At 43.2% G+C, this 18,286-nt stretch overlaps 1 protein-coding gene across 8 annotated transcripts in view; it reads left to right on the top strand.

Moving 5' to 3' along the window:
- Nucleotides 1-18,286, top strand: part of RAD17 (RAD17 checkpoint clamp loader component) — a 35,291-nt gene that overhangs the window by 11,622 nt on the left and 5,383 nt on the right. For all 8 annotated transcript variants that reach the window (XM_042855888.2, XM_042855890.2, XM_042855889.2 and 5 more), the window contains 6 exons: nt 7-118; nt 3,660-3,854; nt 6,718-6,803; nt 7,000-7,146; nt 7,650-7,796; nt 8,728-8,848. In XM_042855888.2, coding sequence (XP_042711822.2) covers nt 7-118; nt 3,660-3,854; nt 6,718-6,803; nt 7,000-7,146; nt 7,650-7,796; nt 8,728-8,848 — 808 coding nt within the window. The remainder of the gene's footprint in view (nt 1-6; nt 119-3,659; nt 3,855-6,717; nt 6,804-6,999; nt 7,147-7,649; nt 7,797-8,727; nt 8,849-18,286) is intronic.

The following is an 18,286-nucleotide window of genomic DNA, read 5'->3' as shown; positions in this document are numbered from 1 at the left end:
TTTTAGAATGGAGAAAAATTTGCTGTCCCTGATAAAAGCTCTTTAGAGTTGATTTGTAAAGGCTGTTCAGGTGATATTAGAAGTGCAATAAACAGTCTTCAGTTTTCTTCTTTGAAAGGTAAATATATAGAACTTTATCGGCTAAAAAATATAGGATAGTATCTAACCAATTCTGTGGCAGACACTTTTTTTTTTTTTTTTTTTTTTTTTTTTAACCCAATTATGCCAACCTTGCAGAAAACCCTCTCCAGATGCACATTGCCAGCAGGGATAGGAGGGAGGAATTATTTTAATACTGTGGTTGAGTGTCTTAGATGCCTTACCTTAAGAACTTTTCTTAATATTAGCCAACTAGATTTTGAGTTAATACATAGCTTTGGAGAAGAGAAGGTGGAGGTTAAGATTTTTAAATTATTATGCTTTCTTCTTCCTGACTCTTGATGTGCTTTCCTTTTGTTTATGATTTTACCAAGCAAAGCTTTCATGACACACTACTTAATCTGGAAACAGATGTTTTCCATCCCCAGAGCGCAGCTCCCGCTCACCCCCGTACCCCAACAGCCCTGCTCAACTGGCCAGGGGAGGGAGATGGAGAGAGTAGTGAGCCATGAGGGGGGGAAAGAGGAGCAGTGGGCAGGGCTTCAAAGGAAAGAGACGGAGCAGGGAGCATGGCCTCAACAAAAGAGGCAGAGCAGGGAGAGGTTCCAACACTCAGTGTCTGGTTTTCACACATTAGAAAGTTGGCCACCTTACCTGCTCCTCACTCAGAGGGTGATCAAATAATCCTTCCATGTCCAGTCTTTTGTTGGCTGAGGGAGGGCAATACTAGACCTGACTTAAGCGAAGGGTTGCCAAGTTTTATTTTAAATACGCCATTTACTTAAAGGAGAGAAATTCCAGGAAGTAATGTACTATTTTCTACTGAACACTTCATTTAAAATTAAATTTTGTACTTAAAGGAGACCCAAATATATATTTCCATATCTCAGTGGAAACTCTGAAACAGATTAGAATTTTTCAAGATCTCTCTCACACACAAAAAATATGACCTGGGCGTTGTAAAAGTGAAAATTTAGGAGTTGTGGTTCACTTTAAGAACCAATAGATGGTGCTAACATCCTTCAAATTAAAAATATAGGTGCTGGCTTGGTAGTCAAGAGGTGGTTTATCTGAATATAATAAACATAATGATAGGCCAGACCTGAAGAAGATATCTGTGTAAGTTTGAAAGCTTGTCTCTCACACCAACAGAAGTTGGTCCAATGAAAGATCTGACCTCATCCACTTTGTCTCTGGAGTAATAGACTTGTCACCGTCTGTTCAATTATTTTCTACCATCCCAAATTTAAAATGCATGTCGCTTCATGTGTGTTCAGCGACAGTGATGGGGCAGTCAGAGCTACAGCAAATGCCACAAGTTGCGATTTTCAAAAGCTCACTGTGTTGGAGGCCCATGTTGAATGCCCTAGCAATTCCCTCCCATAGCAAACAAAAAAAAAGAAATGTGATAGTTCAGGGTTTAGTGCACATTAATTTGTTTTTGTTAATTTTACTTTCTGAAGGATTTGCATAATATCTTAAACATTTGATTTTGTAATTTTGTTTCTAGATTGATAACTCAGAGTTTAAATTTTCTTATTTCCCCTTCTGGATATTATTGATTTTCATATTAAAAGTTAATGTTTTTGCCTCTAATATATTCAGTTTGTGTTCGTTTGTATAAAGTGTACACATTTTTACAGGGTAAAAAAAAAACCCACTGAATATATAAGGAAGGCGGGAAAGTAATTTTTCACTATAAAGTTACCCTTATTTTTACCAGCTAACAGTCTGAGATTAGTAGTGTACCAGTAAGTGGGTGATAAGTATTTGGAGAGTACCAGAAAAATGTCACTTAAGTTCTGAGATTCACTAATAGGCTGCAAGAGTTGGTGCTGAAATATGTACTGCAGGTTATTTAAATCTTCTTAAAATTACAAGCTAATGTGTAGTGTATATAAAACTTCAAATGCAATGAACTCTGCATACAAATGTACATTTTATGAAAAAATGAGAGGGTTACAAAGAGAACTTTGGAGAAATGGCAGAAAATCTGGCACAGGGAATGACCACTTCTATTTGTTGTTCAGTACAAGAAACGTACTTGAGTCCTTTATCAAAGGTATCTCACACTAGTGATTATATAGTTTCACTAATTCCTGTTGTAGAGACTATGAAGAGAAGAGCAATTGGTTGTATTTAGTGGGAATTTTTCAACCATTCAGGTATACTGGCTTAAAATTAGATTGAACAGATAACAGTCCTTCAGTAACTTTACAGGAACTACAACTCCACATTAGACTCTTCATGACATCCAGAATTCTGTAACAAATTATTGTAGCAGAAAACACATCATACCCATAATTGAAATAATACAATTTGTTAAGTAATAGTAATGGAGATATTGATACACCTGGGAAAAAAATAGACCAGAGAACCGCAGGTAAATAAATTTTTATTGTTTGTATATAGAATGTTCACCTGCCACCAAACTGAATAATCTATGCAACTCTTAAGTATTAGAGAATTTGAATAAGGCAGGGGTGGCCAACCTGTGGTTCCGGAGTTGCATGCGGTTCCTCAGAAGTTAATATGCGGCTCCTTGTATAGGCACTGACTCTGGGGCTGGAGCTACAGGCGCCAACTTTCCAATGTGCTGGGGAGGTGCTCACTGCTCAACCCCTGGCTCTGCCATAGGCCCTGCCCCCACTCCACCCCTTCCTGCCCCCTCCCCTGAGCCTGCCATGCCCTCGCTCTTTTCCCCTGCCCCCCGAGCCTCCTGCACGCCACGAAACAGCTGATTGGGAGGCACTGGGAGCAGTGGGATGGAGTTGATGGGGGGCTGCTGACGTATTACTGTGGCTCTTTGGCAATGTACATTGGTAAATTCTGGCTCCTTCTCAGGCTCAGGTTGGCTACCCCTGGAAAAAGGGGCATTTTTTTCTTTTTTTATGGTTCAGGTCACTGCAGAAGCAGTAGACTGTTGGAAGACACACCAAAAGGACAGTCAGTCAAAGAGTCAGTCTCTCTCTCTCTCTCTCCTTTCCCCCCCTTCTCCCAGTTGGACTAGGATGTTACACAGAAGGTTCATATATATGATACATTGATAACTGAACAGAATGTGACTGACCCATTGCAAATATGATTCCTCTGACATGTTAACAAGAAGATAATGTCAAATAGTGTGTCTGGGAGGGATTTTGTACTTGTTCATATATGTAAAAGGTTCTATTAAAATTATCAAAAAAGCAAGCTAGGTGACTTGGGCACACATTTCAAAACTTGAGTAAGTTTGAGTGTTTAGTTTTTGAGGGCGCATTCATCTTGACACTGAAACAAGCATTTTGTCACTTCAGTATTAGCCTAAAGTATAAATATGGAACAGGACACTGACTTAGGTGCTTGTTCCATCCAAGTAAATGAACTTGGTATGTGTGTCCATTACTTATTAATAAATAGAAAACACATTAAAATCTGTGAAATAGAAGATTTATTTGTTTCAAGATGAAAATCAGTCACTCGAGGGTTAATAAAGTTCTAAAAAGTGACTGTTCAGGAGCTCTCCCTTTTTAATATTAATACCTGCTTTATTCTGGTTGTCTTGTTGCTTTGATTGTTAGAGTACTCATCAGAGAACAACTTGTGGTCAAGGAAAAAAGGGAAGTCTACATTAAAAAGTAATACAGAAGTATCCAGAACCAAGAAGAAAAAGAGAGCTGATAAGACTTTAGAAAACCAGGAGATACTAGCTATTGGTGGCAAAGATGCTTCCATCTTTCTTTTCCATGCTTTGGGGAAAATACTTTACTGCAAAAGTAAGAGGACTTTATTTACCTATTATTCATTGTCTAAATGGGAAACAATTAATGATCTGTAGATGGGCACTGGATTTGCAAAACTATTTCTTAGAATTATCTGTAACTCACCTGTTGGTTTAATCATTAGTGATAGTGTAAAGAGGCTAGCCGTTGCCAACAGCAATTTGTTTCTCGTAGCTTAGACTGTCATTGGCTGTACACATCCCATGTGTAAATAATGCACACTTCAGAAAAGCTTTACTGTGTGAATATACTAAAATTACATGGTTATAATTCCATCCAGTGATTCAGATGTCATCATAAGCCATGAGGGATAATTGGGATGTGTAGCCTTCAGAACTCTGTGATGAGATAATTGCCTTGTAATATAACAGGGGTGGCCAACCTGTGGCTCCGGAGCCACATGCGGCTCTTCAGAAGTTAATATGCAGCTCCTTGTATAGGCACCGACTCCAGGGCTTGAGCTACAGACACAACTTTCCAATGTGCCGGGGAGGAGGGGGGTGCTCACTGCTCAACTCCTGGCTCTGCCACAGGCCCCACCTCCACTCCACCCCTTCCTGCCCTCTCCCCTGAGCCTGCCATGCCCTCGCTCCTCCTCTTCTCTCCCCCCCCCCCCCAGCCTCCTGCATGCCACAAAACAACTGATCGGGAAGCACTGGGAGCAGGGGGGGGTGGGACTGATGGGGGGGGGGAGGGGGGCTGCTGACGTATTACTGTGGCGCTTTGGCAATGTACATTGGTAAATTCTGGCTCCTTCTCAGGCTCAGGTTGGCCACCACTGTAATATAAAAACTACTTTTTCGTGCGATAGAAGATGTGGAGGTGTGCTCCTTGTAGTGTCTCCATGTCCTCTTAATGCTGCCTCAATTTTCCTACTCCTACTGAAGGATCCTGCTACCTTCAATCCACTACTATTTCCCTGACACTTATGCAATTGCTGCTACCTTTCCCTTCCCTCCTCCCCACCCCTTGGCTCTTGCCTGCTACCTTTCCCTTCCCTTTTTAAGGATTATGTTTGCTGCTTTTTCTCTGGGCTCTTACCCTTTTTCCTACCTCCTCGTTACTTTTTCTGCCTTACTACTATTGAGACTTTTGCTTTCTATACATGCAGGCTCACTCAAACTTTCTTTTCGATCTCTACACTTAAACACTCACTGGTCTTTCCTCCTTTGCTAGCCACTACAGTTCCTTGCTGCCAGAGTAGCTTTCCTTTACTCTTATGGTGGCTCCTCTTTAACCTTCATGGGAGCAGCTTTGCCTCTTGCTCATCTATTGGAGTAGTTTGTCTACTGACATGGCAGATTGGTTTGACATACCATTTTTAAAAAGCTATAATTTAGTTATTTATTTAACACTTTTATACTGGTACCTCCTAGAGATCTAATTGGTCAGAGCCCGGTTCTGCTAGGTGCTGTACAGATCTAGAAAACCAAGTCCCTGTCCAAAGGGATTATGAGAGAATGGTGAGAGGCAAGAAAATACTTTCTGCAAGTGGTTGATGACATCACAATTAACCCATAATGAGGGCTGTCAAGCGATTAAAAAAATTAATTGCATGATTAATGATGCTGTTAATAGAATGCCATTCATTTAAATATTTGTGGATATTTTCTAAGTATATTGATTTCCGTTAGAACACACAATACAAACTGTACAGTGCTCACTTTGTTTATTTTTATTACAAATATTTGGACTGTAAAAACAAGAGGTAGTGTATTTCAATTCACTTAATACAAGTTCTGTAGTACAATCTCTTTATCATTAAAGTTGAATTTACAAATGTAGAATTATGTACAAAAAAAACTGCACTCAAAAATAAAACAATGTCAAACTTTAGAGCCTGCAAGTCATCTAGTCCTACTTCTTGTCTTAGCAACTGGCTGAACAAGAAGTAGGACTGAGTGAACTTGTAGGCTCTAAAGTTTTACATTGTTTTTGAGTGCAGTTATGTAACAAAAATATTTACATTTATAAATTGCACTTTCACAATAAAGAGATTGCACTACAGTACTTGTGCAACATGAATTGAAAAATACTATATCATTTTTACAGTGCAAATATTTCTAATCATAAATAATATAAAGTGAGCATTGTACACTTTGTATTCTGTGTTGTAATTTAAAATCAATATATTTGAAAATGTAGAAAAAATTCATAAAATATTTAATAAATTTAAATTGGTATTCTATTGTTTAACTGTGTGGTTAAAATTGCCATTAATCGTGATTAATATTTTGAGTTAATCGTGTGAGTTAATTGATTAATCAACAGCCCTACCCATAATATAACTAATTAACCTATACTACACAGTCAGCAATATGGATCTAAACAATAATGCTTGGATCAAGCATTTCCTGGCAACTAAAGCCAATGATTCTTGGTGATTAGTTCCAGGAAATACCTGATGAAGAAGAGGCCATTGTTACTATAAATCATGAAAGTGTGAACCAAATATAATCTTGTTTAGGTTCTAAAGTTAACAGTTGTACTGCCTGTTTCCATGGATACATTAAATTTACAGAACTGGGGCCTAATTCACTAAAAACGTAAGGGGGTGCAACTCTGCTTTTGCCAGCAGTGACTTTGCCTCTAGACTTTTCCTAGCAATTAAGAACCAACGCAGTAACCAACAGGAAAATAAGACTTCATTCTCAGTATTCTAATAAACTGATAATTGCATCTTATTATCATTATACATTGCTAGCATTACCCCCACCCCTTCTTTCCCACCATAAGTTTAAATATGAAGTATGAGGTTTGATTTTATTCCTGATTTTTGATTAATGTTCAGTACAAACATTAAAAACAATGCTATGTTTAATATTAAAGACTGTGGCACTATTTAAATTGCTTATAGGAGAATCACTATCTGATTCAGAATTTCCTCGGCTACCTTCTCACCTATCTGAATATGAAAGAGACACCTTACTTGTCCAACCTGAGGTAAAGGCCTTTATTAATAATTTGATACCCATTAATAAGACTTACTGGTATTTATGCAATTTGGACACAGCAGTTTTGTCACTTACTGTGTATAATTATAAATAAAATAGACGTATTAATAACATTACATGACACTTCTCTTTGTGCAGAACATAGACTAATTTGTGGGTTTTTTGTTTTTGTTTTTTTTAATTAGGATATTGTAGAAAAGTCACACATGCCTGGGGACCTATTTAATTTATATCTTCACCAAAACTATGTAGATTTTTTCACTGATATAGATGATCTTGTGAGAGCCAGTGAATACTTGAGTACTGCTGACTTCCTCTGTAGTAACTGGAATGTAAGTTTGATTCATTTTCACTCTTAATTTTCATATCCTGCAGCCACATATCTGTACATTCTTACTGATTTATCGTAAAAGAAAACAATGTAGGTTTTTACCATTTATAAACATTTTAGTTTATCTACAGCTATGTAAGTTGAACTCTCCTGAAAGTGTAGGCATAATTGTTACTGCATCCTAAACTATGTGTACATTTTAACCAGCTGTACACATTTTTGGTATGCTTTGTAATAATATTTCCTACAACATACAATAGTGTGTACAAAATACTTGCCAGAAGTGCCGTCCTTTTAGGATTATGGTGAATTCATATTAAAAATTGATTCGAGAATATGCCTTTCACTTGAAATAACTAAGCCAGTTAATACTTTCATCCTTTAATGAGTGTTCCAAACATGGATGAGTAGCTGCAAATTTACAGCAATATTTGCTCACCTTTATAATCTTCCACACTGACTCCGCAAACTTCACAATTTGCATAATGTCATGTTTTGTTTTAGTCACGACCTACACTCAGGGAATACAGTGCATCTGTGGCCACAAGAGGTGTGATACATTCAAATACCGCTAGAGCCTTTGCCCATTGCCAAGGAGGAATGGGTTTTCGACCTTTTCATAAACCCCAGTGGTTCCTAATAAATAAAAAGGTAAATACTTCACATTTAAGGTACTTTTGTTTAAATCTGGAAATTTAACTGCTATGATTTATAGTGTTGTTTATGGGACTATTCATGTTAGAAACAGTATATTAAACGAATATAGACGTGTATGCAAATACCTTTTAAAATCCGTTTTCAGATATGGACTTAAAAACTTATTTTCTACTAATTAGAAAATAACTAGGGGTCCCAGAAAACAGACTGTTTTCCACCCAAAATTAAGAGATTGTACTACAGGATTTCCGAGATCCTTGAAATTCAAGTTAATACAGTACAAAATTAGTGCAAAAGAAATATAATGAAGTGTGTTGTAAATGAAATCAAACTCATGTCCCTTAAGCCGTCTTAGTCTGATTTGTAAGGTGGACAATTATTGATTCCCTTACTATTGCCTTGCCTTATGTGTTTGTGATCAACAGCTCAACTATAAGATTACAAGACTCTTGAAAAAAATTGTACTTCATTTAAAAGGTGCCTTATCCTGTCTGGAAAGCCTGAATGAGGCATTCTGTAATTCAATTATAAGAATCCTCTGGAAACTTGCAAGAGAAACACAAAACAGATTTGAAGGAAATAAACTTAATGTTGTTTTTGATTTTTTTATTTTTTTTTTAATTAAACCTGGTTGCTTATCTTTTGTCTGAACCCTCACCCCTTAATGGCTGTTTGAAGAACAATCCATTAGGCAAGGGCAAGGCTTATTATGCTGTTTTATATGATGTGGAATGTTTGGGTGAACATTCATTACAGCTTTTAACATATCATAGTAACCTACATAATTAAACTGACAAAATAACAAAGAGCCAAAACATGGATTCTTTGGTTTCTTTGGAGCTTAATTAAGCTTTCAGGTAGTATGTTTTCTCATTTGTGTTAATTTGTTTTTTGTTTCTCTTCCCCCACCCCCCAACTCTTATAGTATCAAGAAAACTGCCTTGCTGCAAAATCTCTATTTTCAAGTTTCTGTTTACCACCTTTATGCCTTCAAACCCAGCTGTTGCCTTTTCTTGCCATGCTGACAAATCCAATGAGAAACCAAGGTAGCGTAAACGTTTGTGTTTGTTTTTTGTTAATTTAAAAAAAAAAAAAAAGTTAAATTTCTTACCATAATATATATGGAAGGTCCTTGTGAGTCAAAATCAGAACACAACAGGCAGTGTTGCCTAGATAAGAAAACTGCACATTGTGGAATAAATACATATGTGTAGTATCAGAGGGGTAGTCGTGTTAGTCTGAATCTGTAAAAAGCAACAGAGGGTCCTGTGGCACCTTTAAGACTAACAGAAGTATTGGGAGCATAAGCTTTCATGGGTAAGAACCTCACTTCTTCAGATGTCTTGCATTTGAAGAAGTGAGGTTCTTACCCACGAAAGCTTATGCTCCCAATACTTCTGTTAGTCTTAAAGGTGCCACAAGACCCTCTGTTGCTTTTTACATATGTGTAAGATGTCCAGATCTATTTTTCGCAACATCATTTCAACCCACAATGCTTTATTGGCTTAAGGTTACTTAAAAGCTATTTTAAAAATATTATTTTACACTAAAAGGATTAAAACAAACATCAGTTTACATATGTGGGACAGTTTGTTTACAGTGCCCCATAAATACACATGGTCCTTTACATATACGTAAGACCATGACCCCGTGCTGAAAAGTCTATAATTGAAGGGCCTGATTCTTCTCCTTGTGTGTATTCCTTCTGATTTCAAGCATTAGGGAGTAACATTTTGCAGGATAGGATCCTATATGTCCTAGTCTGTTTCACAATTTAGGTCCCACTCAAATACATACTAACTACTTGGATTGTAAACTATTTGGGAGACGGACCATCTTTTTTGTACTGTTCGTGCAATGCCTGGCACAATGGGATCTTGGTCCATGACTGGGGGTCCTAGGTACTACATATATTTATATATAATATAAATAAGTGATAAATAGTAAACTATTTTGGTTCTTCATAGTACTTGTCAGTGCTCTACGTTTTCTGAGCTATGTCAATTAAACATGGACCGATTAACAGAAGATACTGAATTCTCTGTAAGAGAGGCCAATAAATAAATTTTAACTAGGTTAAATCCTGCTCTCCCTTTTACTTCAGGTATTTGTAGAAGACTAATATACCTCAGTCATTCACTTTAATTTAAAAAGTTGTACCACGGTATAAAATAGTAATGTAGAAACAGAACTGCCACATGGGAGGACCAGCAGCTGGTCCTGGAACCCACCAGAGGAATGGCAATTGATTTAGTCTTAAGTGGAGCCCAGGATCTCGTCTAAGAGGTGAATATAGCTGGACCGCTTGGTAATAGTGACCATATTGTAATTAAATTTAATATCCCTGTGGTAGGAAAAACACCACAGCGGCCCATCACTGTAGCATTTAATTTCAGAAAGTGGAACTACACAAAAATGAGGAGGTTAATTAAACAGAAATTAAAGGGTACAGTGCCAAAAGTGAAATCTCTGCAAGCTGTGTGGAAACTTTTTAAGACCCCCATACTAGAGGCTCAACTTAGATGTATACCCCAAATTAAAAAACATAGTAAGAGAACCAAAAAAGAGCCACCATGGCTAAACAACAAAGTAAAAGAAGCAGTGAGAGGCAAAAAGGCATCCTTTAAAAAGTGGAAGTTAAATCCTAGTGAGGAAACTAGAAAGGAGCATAAACACTGGCAAATGAAGTGTAAAAATACAATTAGGAAGGCCAAAAAAGAATTTGAGGAACAATTGGCTAAAGATTCAAAAAATAATAGCAATTTTTTTAAGTACATCAGGAAGCCTGCTAAAGAACCAGTGGGGGCACTGGATGATCGAGGTGCTAAAGGAGCACTCAAGGATGATAAGGCCATTGTGGAGAAACTAAATGAATTCTTTGCATCGGTCTTCACGGTTGAGGATGTGAGGGAGATTCCCAAACCTGAGCTATTCTATTTAGGTGACAGATCTCAGGAACTGTCCCAGATTGAGGTATCATTAGAGGAGGTTTTGGAACAAATTGATAAATTTAAACAGCAATAAGTCACCAGGACCAGACAGTATTCACCCAAGAGTTCTAAAGGAACTCAAATGTGAAATTGCAGAACTACTAACTATAGTCTGTAACTTATCATTTTAAATCAGCTTCTGTACCAGATGACTGGAAGATAGCTAATGTGATGCCAATTTTTTTAAAAGAGCTCCAGAGGTGATCCCAGCAATTACGGGCCTGTAAGCCTGACTTCAGTACCGGGCAAACTGGTTGAAACTATAATAAAGAACGATATTGTCGGACATATAGATGAACATAATTTGAGGAAGAGTCAACATGGTTTTAGTAAAGGGAAATCATGCCTCACCAATCTACTAGAATTCTTTGAGGGGGGGTCAACAAGCATGTGGACCAAGGGGATCCAGTGGATATAGTGTACTTAGATTTTCAGAAAGTTTTTGACAAGCCTCACCAAAGGCTCCTATGCAAAGTAAGCTGCCACGGGATAAGAGGGAAGGTGCTCTCATGGATTGGTAACTGGTTAAAAGATAGGAAACAAAGGGTAGGTATAAATGGTCAGTTTTCAGAATGGACAGAGGTAAATAGTGGTGTCCCCCAGGGGTCTGTTCTGGGACTAGTCCTATTCAACATATTCATAAATGATCTGGAAAAAGGGGTAAACAGCGAGGTGGCAAAATTTGCAGATGATACAAAATTACTAAAGATAGTTAATACCCAGGCAGACTGCCAAGAGCTACAAAAGGATCTCTCAAAACTGGGTGACTGGGCAACAAAATGGCAGATGATATTTAATGTTGATAAATGCAAAGTAATGCACATTGGAAAGCATAATCCCAACTATACACATAAAATGATGAGGTCCAAATTAGTTGTTACCACTCTAGAAAGAGATCTTGGAGTCATTGTGGATAGTTCTCTGAAAACCTCCACTCAATGTGCAGCCGCAGTCAAAAAAAGCGAACAGAATGCTGGGAATGATTAAGAAAGGGATCGAGAAGAGGACAGAAAATATCATGTTGCCTCTATATAAATCCATGGTATGTCCACATCTTGAATAGTGTGTTCAGATATGGTCACCCCATCTCAAAAAAGATGTATTGGAATTGGAAAAGGGCAACAAAAATGTATGGAACGGCTTCCGTATGAGGAGAGATTAATAAGACTTGGACTTTTCAGCTTGGAAAAGAGATGGCTAAGGGGAGATATGATTGAGGTCCATAAAATCATGACTGGTGTAGAGAAAGTAGATAAGGAAGTGTTGTTTACTACTTCTCATTACACAAGAACTAGGGGTCACCAAATGAAATTAATAGGCAGCAGGTTTAAAACAAATAAAAGGAAGTATTTCTTCACACAACGCACAGTCAACCTGTGGAACTCCTTGCCAGAGGATATTATGAAGGCCAAGACCATAACAGGGTTCAAAAAAGAACTAGATAAATTCATGGAGGATAGGTCCATCAATGGCTATTAACCAGGATGGACAGGAATGGTGTCCCTCGCCTCTGTTTACCAGAAGCTCAGAATGAGCAACAGGGGATGGACCACTTGATGATTACCTGTTCTGTTTGTTCCCTCTGGGGCACCTGGCATTGGTCACTGTTGGAAGACAGGATACTGGACTAGATGGACCTTTGGTCTGACCCAGTAGGGTTGCTATTATGTTCATATAGCAACAAAACTTTATATTAGAAGTTTGATTCCAATATACTTCCCCATGTGAGTAGGTGGCTATAGATATATCCCAAATGTTCTTAAATGACAGGACATTTGGGTCTCTTTCTTGTGCTGAGGTAATGCACATATCCATAAACAAGGTGATTCATTTGAACAGGAGTTCTTCGGGTGATTGCTCATGTGTATTCCACAATAGGTGTGCGTGCTCACCACATGCACCGATGACGGAAGTTTTTTCCCCTAGCAGTACCCGTAGGGGAGCGCCCCTAGTGACCCCTGGAGTGGTGCCTCCATGGCGCAGTATAAGGGGCGCTGCGTGTTTTCTCACCCCATACCCCCACCTTCAGTTTCTTTTTGTGAAGGTGCTTTGGAACTGCTCTGCCCCAGCTTTGCTGTAGCTCGTCCCCAGAACTCTTGTTCGTTCAGTGTATGGTACCTATAGTTAGTAGTTTGATTAGTTTTAGTTTAATTTAGCTAGTGCGCTTGGGCCAGGGCATGCACCGCGCCCTGGGTTTTAAGTTGTGCGACACTTGTAGGTGACCAATGCCAGTGAGTGATCCGCATGCGGACTGTTTACACTGTTTGGATGAAATCCATCTCAGCGATCGCTGCAAGATTTGCAAGTTGTTTAAGCCTCGGACCGAGAGAGAGAGATAGATATTAGGCTCTGGATGGAGTCTGATGCAGTCGACGTTGACCCCGACTCTGGCGCGCTGCTCCGAGTCGGCACTGGGCACCACGGTGTTGGTGCACGGCGACCCCCCTCCTGCGCCCCGGGACCATCTGCCAGTCGGCACTGCTCCCCGTGCACAGGGCACGCCAAGAAGGCTAAGAGGCCATCTCTGCCGTGGCACTGGAGCAAAATGGGCGGAGAGGCTAGTCCCATGTTGGCCGGTCCCCATCGGCCTCCAGGCCTCTGACTCAAGTCCAGCGGAGTAGCCCAGCCCATTTGGAGCAGGCTTCCCTGGATGTCCGGATCCCCTCCACACCAGAGGCCCTGGAAGCGGCCCAGGACACTATGTCCATGCCGATACCAGGAGCACAGCCAATGTTGGCCGCGCGGTCCAGAGGCAAGCCATCGCTGGGATCTCTGGAGTCGCTTCCGACTCAATACCGGCCTCGGTCGAGGGAATGTTCCTGACACCATTCGCTGCTCAGTGACCGTCCCGTGCGTAGTCCATGTAGGTCGCCGTCAACCCCCATCAGGTTGTCTGGCTGGGTTCCGTCTGACAGAGACTCAAGGCACCACTCCTCCTTGAGGAGCGGACACCGACGGGACCGAGGCGGACGATACCGAAGGTCCTTGTCTCAGAGGGGCTATCGTAGCCAGTTATGACACAAATGTCGACACCGTTCCCGTTCGCCATCTCGCTCCAGGACCCCGCCACAGCACCGTTTCCACAGCCCTGGGCATCGATCATCGGCACTTTGCCATTGCGGATCCACCTGCCGGAGCCGATCACAGAGCAGCTGCTACCGGTAGTACCGTTCCTTCACGTCGGGGTCGCAGTCCTGTGGTCGGCACCGCTCCTGGCACCACTGCCTCTCCTCCCAGTCCAGGGACAGCGGCAGGTCGTATGTCGGCCTGGCTGGCCTGACCCATCAATGGACGAACAGTCTGCTCCACCGGTGCCACAGCAGGTGCAGTGGCATCGGGCCTTGTGGCCGGCACAACGGTATCAGTGGGCATCGTGGCCCCAGATGCAGCCCCCGGTGGGGGCTCGCTCGGTGGCTGGAGCTTTGGAACGACCATCGGCCTCCCTCTCCTGGCCTCCAAGGAAGGAGTCGGTGGGGTGTGCATCTTTGGCGCCGTGCCTGGAGAGCGACCAGGTGGTGGATCCTCCGGTGCCAGGGGACACGCAAAGTACTGTGCCTGCCTCCTTGGCCTCCCCTGATGAGACAATTATGGCCCCTCCGTCCCTCAGGAGGACTCTAAAGCCCCCTAAGAGCTATTGAAAAGGGTGGCATCAAACCTCAACCTTCAGGCAGAGGAGGTGGAGGAGCCCTCAGACTCCCTTTTTTGCCACTCCATGAAGGGGTGGCGAAAATTTCAAATGCCCTGTGCCAAGCCCCAGCCTCATTGGCCCCCATCTCTAAGAGAGCAGAACGCAAGTATTTTGTGTCTGCCAAAGGACATGAATATCTATATACTCACCCTGCCCCTAACTCCCTGGTGGTTGAGTCAGTCAACCAGAGAGAGCGGCAGGGCCAACTGCCCCTACGCCGAAAAATAAAGATTCAAGGAGGCTGGATTCATTTGGGAGGAAAATTTGTTCTCGAGCTTCCAGTTACAGGTGACAAACAATCAGGCTCTCCTGAGCTAGTAGGAGTTCAATCTGTGGGGTTCTTAACGCAAGTTTGAGGGCTCCCTCAAGGAGCATGACAGGAAGGAGTTCAAAGCGCTGGTGGAGGAGAGTACAGCGGCTGCCAGGGCAACCTTGCAGGCAGCGTTGGATGCTGCGGATACGACAGTGTGGTCCATGGCCTCTGTGGTGTCCATGAGAAGGGAATCATGGCTTCTGCTCTCTGGGCTGTCCAGTGAGGCGAAGACCTCCTTGCAGGACCTCCTGTTTGACGGCAAGGCTCTGTTGGTGGAACAGACGGATATAAAACTACATAGCCTGAAAGACTCCCGCACTACACTACTCTTGGCCTCTATGTTCCGGCTCCAGCTAGACCTAAGTTTAAGCCACAGCAGGCTCCCGCCCAGGCCACACACTGGAAATACGAGCCCTCTTATAAAAAGTCGCGGGATTATAAGAAGTGCCCGCAGAGGCAGTCTCGGTTTGTCCCCCAGCCTGGGTCCTCCAAGGGCAAACAGGCTGAGAAACAGCAGTTTTGACGGGACGCCTGAGGGCGACCTACCAGTTTTCATCAGGGATCCACCCACAATAAAGCTTCCCTTCTCCAACCGGTTGTGTGCTTTCCTCCCAGAGTGGTCGTGGCTGACCTCCAACCGATGGGTCCTCAATACCATCTCCCGGGGTTACACCCTCCAGTTTACCTTCACCCTGCCCAACCACTCTCCACCCCTATCCCTCCTGGAGGACCTCTCTCACGAGGCTGTGCTCGATCAGGAGGTGGGGCGGCTCCTTGGCCTAGGAGCAGTGAAAGTGGTGCCAGCGGTGTTCAAATGCAAGGGGTACTACTCCCGCTATTTCCTTATCCCAAAGGCCAAAGTGGGGCTCAGGCCCATCCTGGACCTGCGAAGTCTGAACCAGTATGTGGTAAAACTCAGGTTTCGCATGGTCTCCCTGGCCTCCATCATTCCCTCCCTGGATCCCGGGGACTGGTACGCCGTCCTCGATCTGCAGGACGCATACTTCCACATTCATATATGCAAGGGGCACAGACACTTCCTCTGTTTCACGGTTGGGCAGGAACACTACCAATTTACAGACCTCCCGTTTGGCCTGTCCACTGCCCCCAAGTTATTTACAAAGTGTATGTTGGTGGTGGCAGCCTACCTCAGGCGCCATGGGGTCCAGATCTTCCCCTGTCTGGACGACTGGCTGGTCAAGGGCAGCTCCTGGTCGCAGGTGCAGGATCACGTGGCACTCCCGCTGTCCATGTGCGACAGTTTGGGCCTGTTGGCAAATGACACCAAGTCCACGTTAGTTCCGGTACAATGCATATTGTTTATCAGGGCAGTCCTGGACGCCACGTTGGCCAGAGCCTCCCTCCCACTGGACAGGTTCGAGACCCTGAAAGGGCTCATCAACACAGTCCCAAGGTTTCCAGTGACAACAGCCAGAGCGTGTCTCCAGCTCTTGGGTCACATGTCGGCGTGCACATATGTGGTCCATCATGCCAGACTCAGGATGAGGCCCCTCCAGCTCTGGTTGGCTTCAGCATTCTCCCAGGCCAGAGACAGGATGGATAGAGACCTCACTGTGCCCGAATCGGTGATCGCCTCCCTACGATGGCGGTCCTCCCCGGGGAATGTGCTCTGTGGGGTCCCGTTGAGAGGTAGGCCCCTGGTGATGGAACTGGTGTCCGATGCCTTGAACCTGGGGTGGGGAGCCCATGTGGGAGACCTTCAGATCCAAAGTCTGTGGTCTGCACAGGGTCTGTCCCTCCACATAAACATTGAGGGGCTCAGGGCGGTCTGGCTGGCGTGCATGGCCTTCCGCTCGCACCTGGAGGGCCGGGTGGTCAGGGTTCTCACAGACAACACAGCCTTGATGTTTTACAACAGGCAAGGTGGGGCCCGATCCTCTGCCTGGAAGCTCTCAAGCTGTGGGACTTCTGTATAACCCACGACATTTGCCTACAGGCCTTCCACCTGCCAGTGCAGGGGCACACGGGTATTCTCCCATGCTATGACTGGCCGATTCCTTAACGGATTGGATCATCTCTTCCCATAAGTTAGGCCCCCAGTCCTGCAGTGGAACCTGAACTTGGTGCTGGCCCGCCTGACGGGCCCCCCGTTTGAGCCACTAGCTACGTGCTCCTGGTCACACCTCTTGTGGTGATCATGTCAGCTATGCGAGTCTCGGAACTCAGGGCCCTGACCTCCAAGCCCCTGTACACTGTGTTCCAAAAGGATAAGGTCCAGCTCCGCCCACATCCTTTGTTCCTCCCGAAGGTGGTCTCCACCTACCCCATGGGTCAGGAAATTTTGCTGCCATTCCTCTGCCCCAAGCCCCATGCGTCTAGCGAGGAGTGCCGCCTCCACATGCAGGATGTGAGAAGGGCTCTTGCCTCTTACCTGGAGCAGACTAAGCTGTTCAGGATGTCCTCGCAGCTGTTCATCGCCTCGGCCAAATGCATGAGGAGTCAGCCGATCTCCACTCAGCAGCTCTCCAACTGGATCACCTTGTGCATCCATACCTGTTATGACCTAGCCGGAATCCCCCCGCCGTCAATTGTGAGAGCGCACTCGACTAGGGTTCAAGCCTCCTCAGCTGCCTTTTTAGCTCATGTCCCCATTCAGGACATTCGTAGGGCTGCCACATGGTCTTCGGTTCACACATTCACCTTGCATTATGTGATCGTCTCTCAAACCAGGGAGGACGCCGGGTTTGGCAGGGCTGTGCTCTATCCCGAGAGTTTGTGAACTCTTACCAACCTCCAACAGATATAGCTTGGAATCACCTATTGTGGAATACACATGAGCAATCACTCAAAGAAGAAAAGACAGTTACCTTTTCTGTAACTGGTGTTCTTCGAGATGTGTTGCTCATGTCTATTCCACATCCCGTCCTCCTTCCCCTCTGTCAGAGTTGTCTGGCAAGAAGGAACTGATAGTGGGGGAAGCACGCAGCGCCCCTTAGACCGCGCCATGGAGGCGCCACTCCAGAGGTCGCTGGGGCGCTCCCCTATGGGTACTGCTAGGGGAAAAACTTCAGACACCAGTGTGTGTGGCGAGCACGCACACCTATTGTGGAATAGACATGAGCAACACATCTCGAAGAACACCAGTTATGAAAATAACTGTCTTTTCCTTACTTTTGTATGGCATCTCCAGATTATGTATTGCTATTGAGGTTTTGTACTATAACCTAATCCTTAATCCAGTTCACTTCATATAGCAAATACTATTAGTTTTTCCCAATGAGAGATGTATTTTAATTGCTTTCATTGCCCCTCTGCATTCTTTGACAATACTTCCATTTACTAGTGGATAAACCAAAAGGCTGAAGGCAGAGTATTTTATCGAAGTGCAGAAATCTGATTATGACATAATAGGAAATCAGAGAGGGTCATGATATTGCTGTTATAGTAGAAGTTTAGCTGCCCACTTTATTTGAGGTTTAGACAAAATAAGTTGTATCTTCAACAATTCCATGTTTTTCATTTCTGGCAGGTT

This window comes from Chrysemys picta, chromosome 6 (genome assembly GCF_011386835.1).
Source record: "Chrysemys picta bellii isolate R12L10 chromosome 6, ASM1138683v2, whole genome shotgun sequence".
In the NCBI taxonomy this organism is placed as follows: domain Eukaryota; kingdom Metazoa; phylum Chordata; order Testudines; family Emydidae; genus Chrysemys; species Chrysemys picta.
Note: the sequence above shows the minus strand (reverse complement) of the source record. Positions and strands in the feature narration are given on the sequence as shown.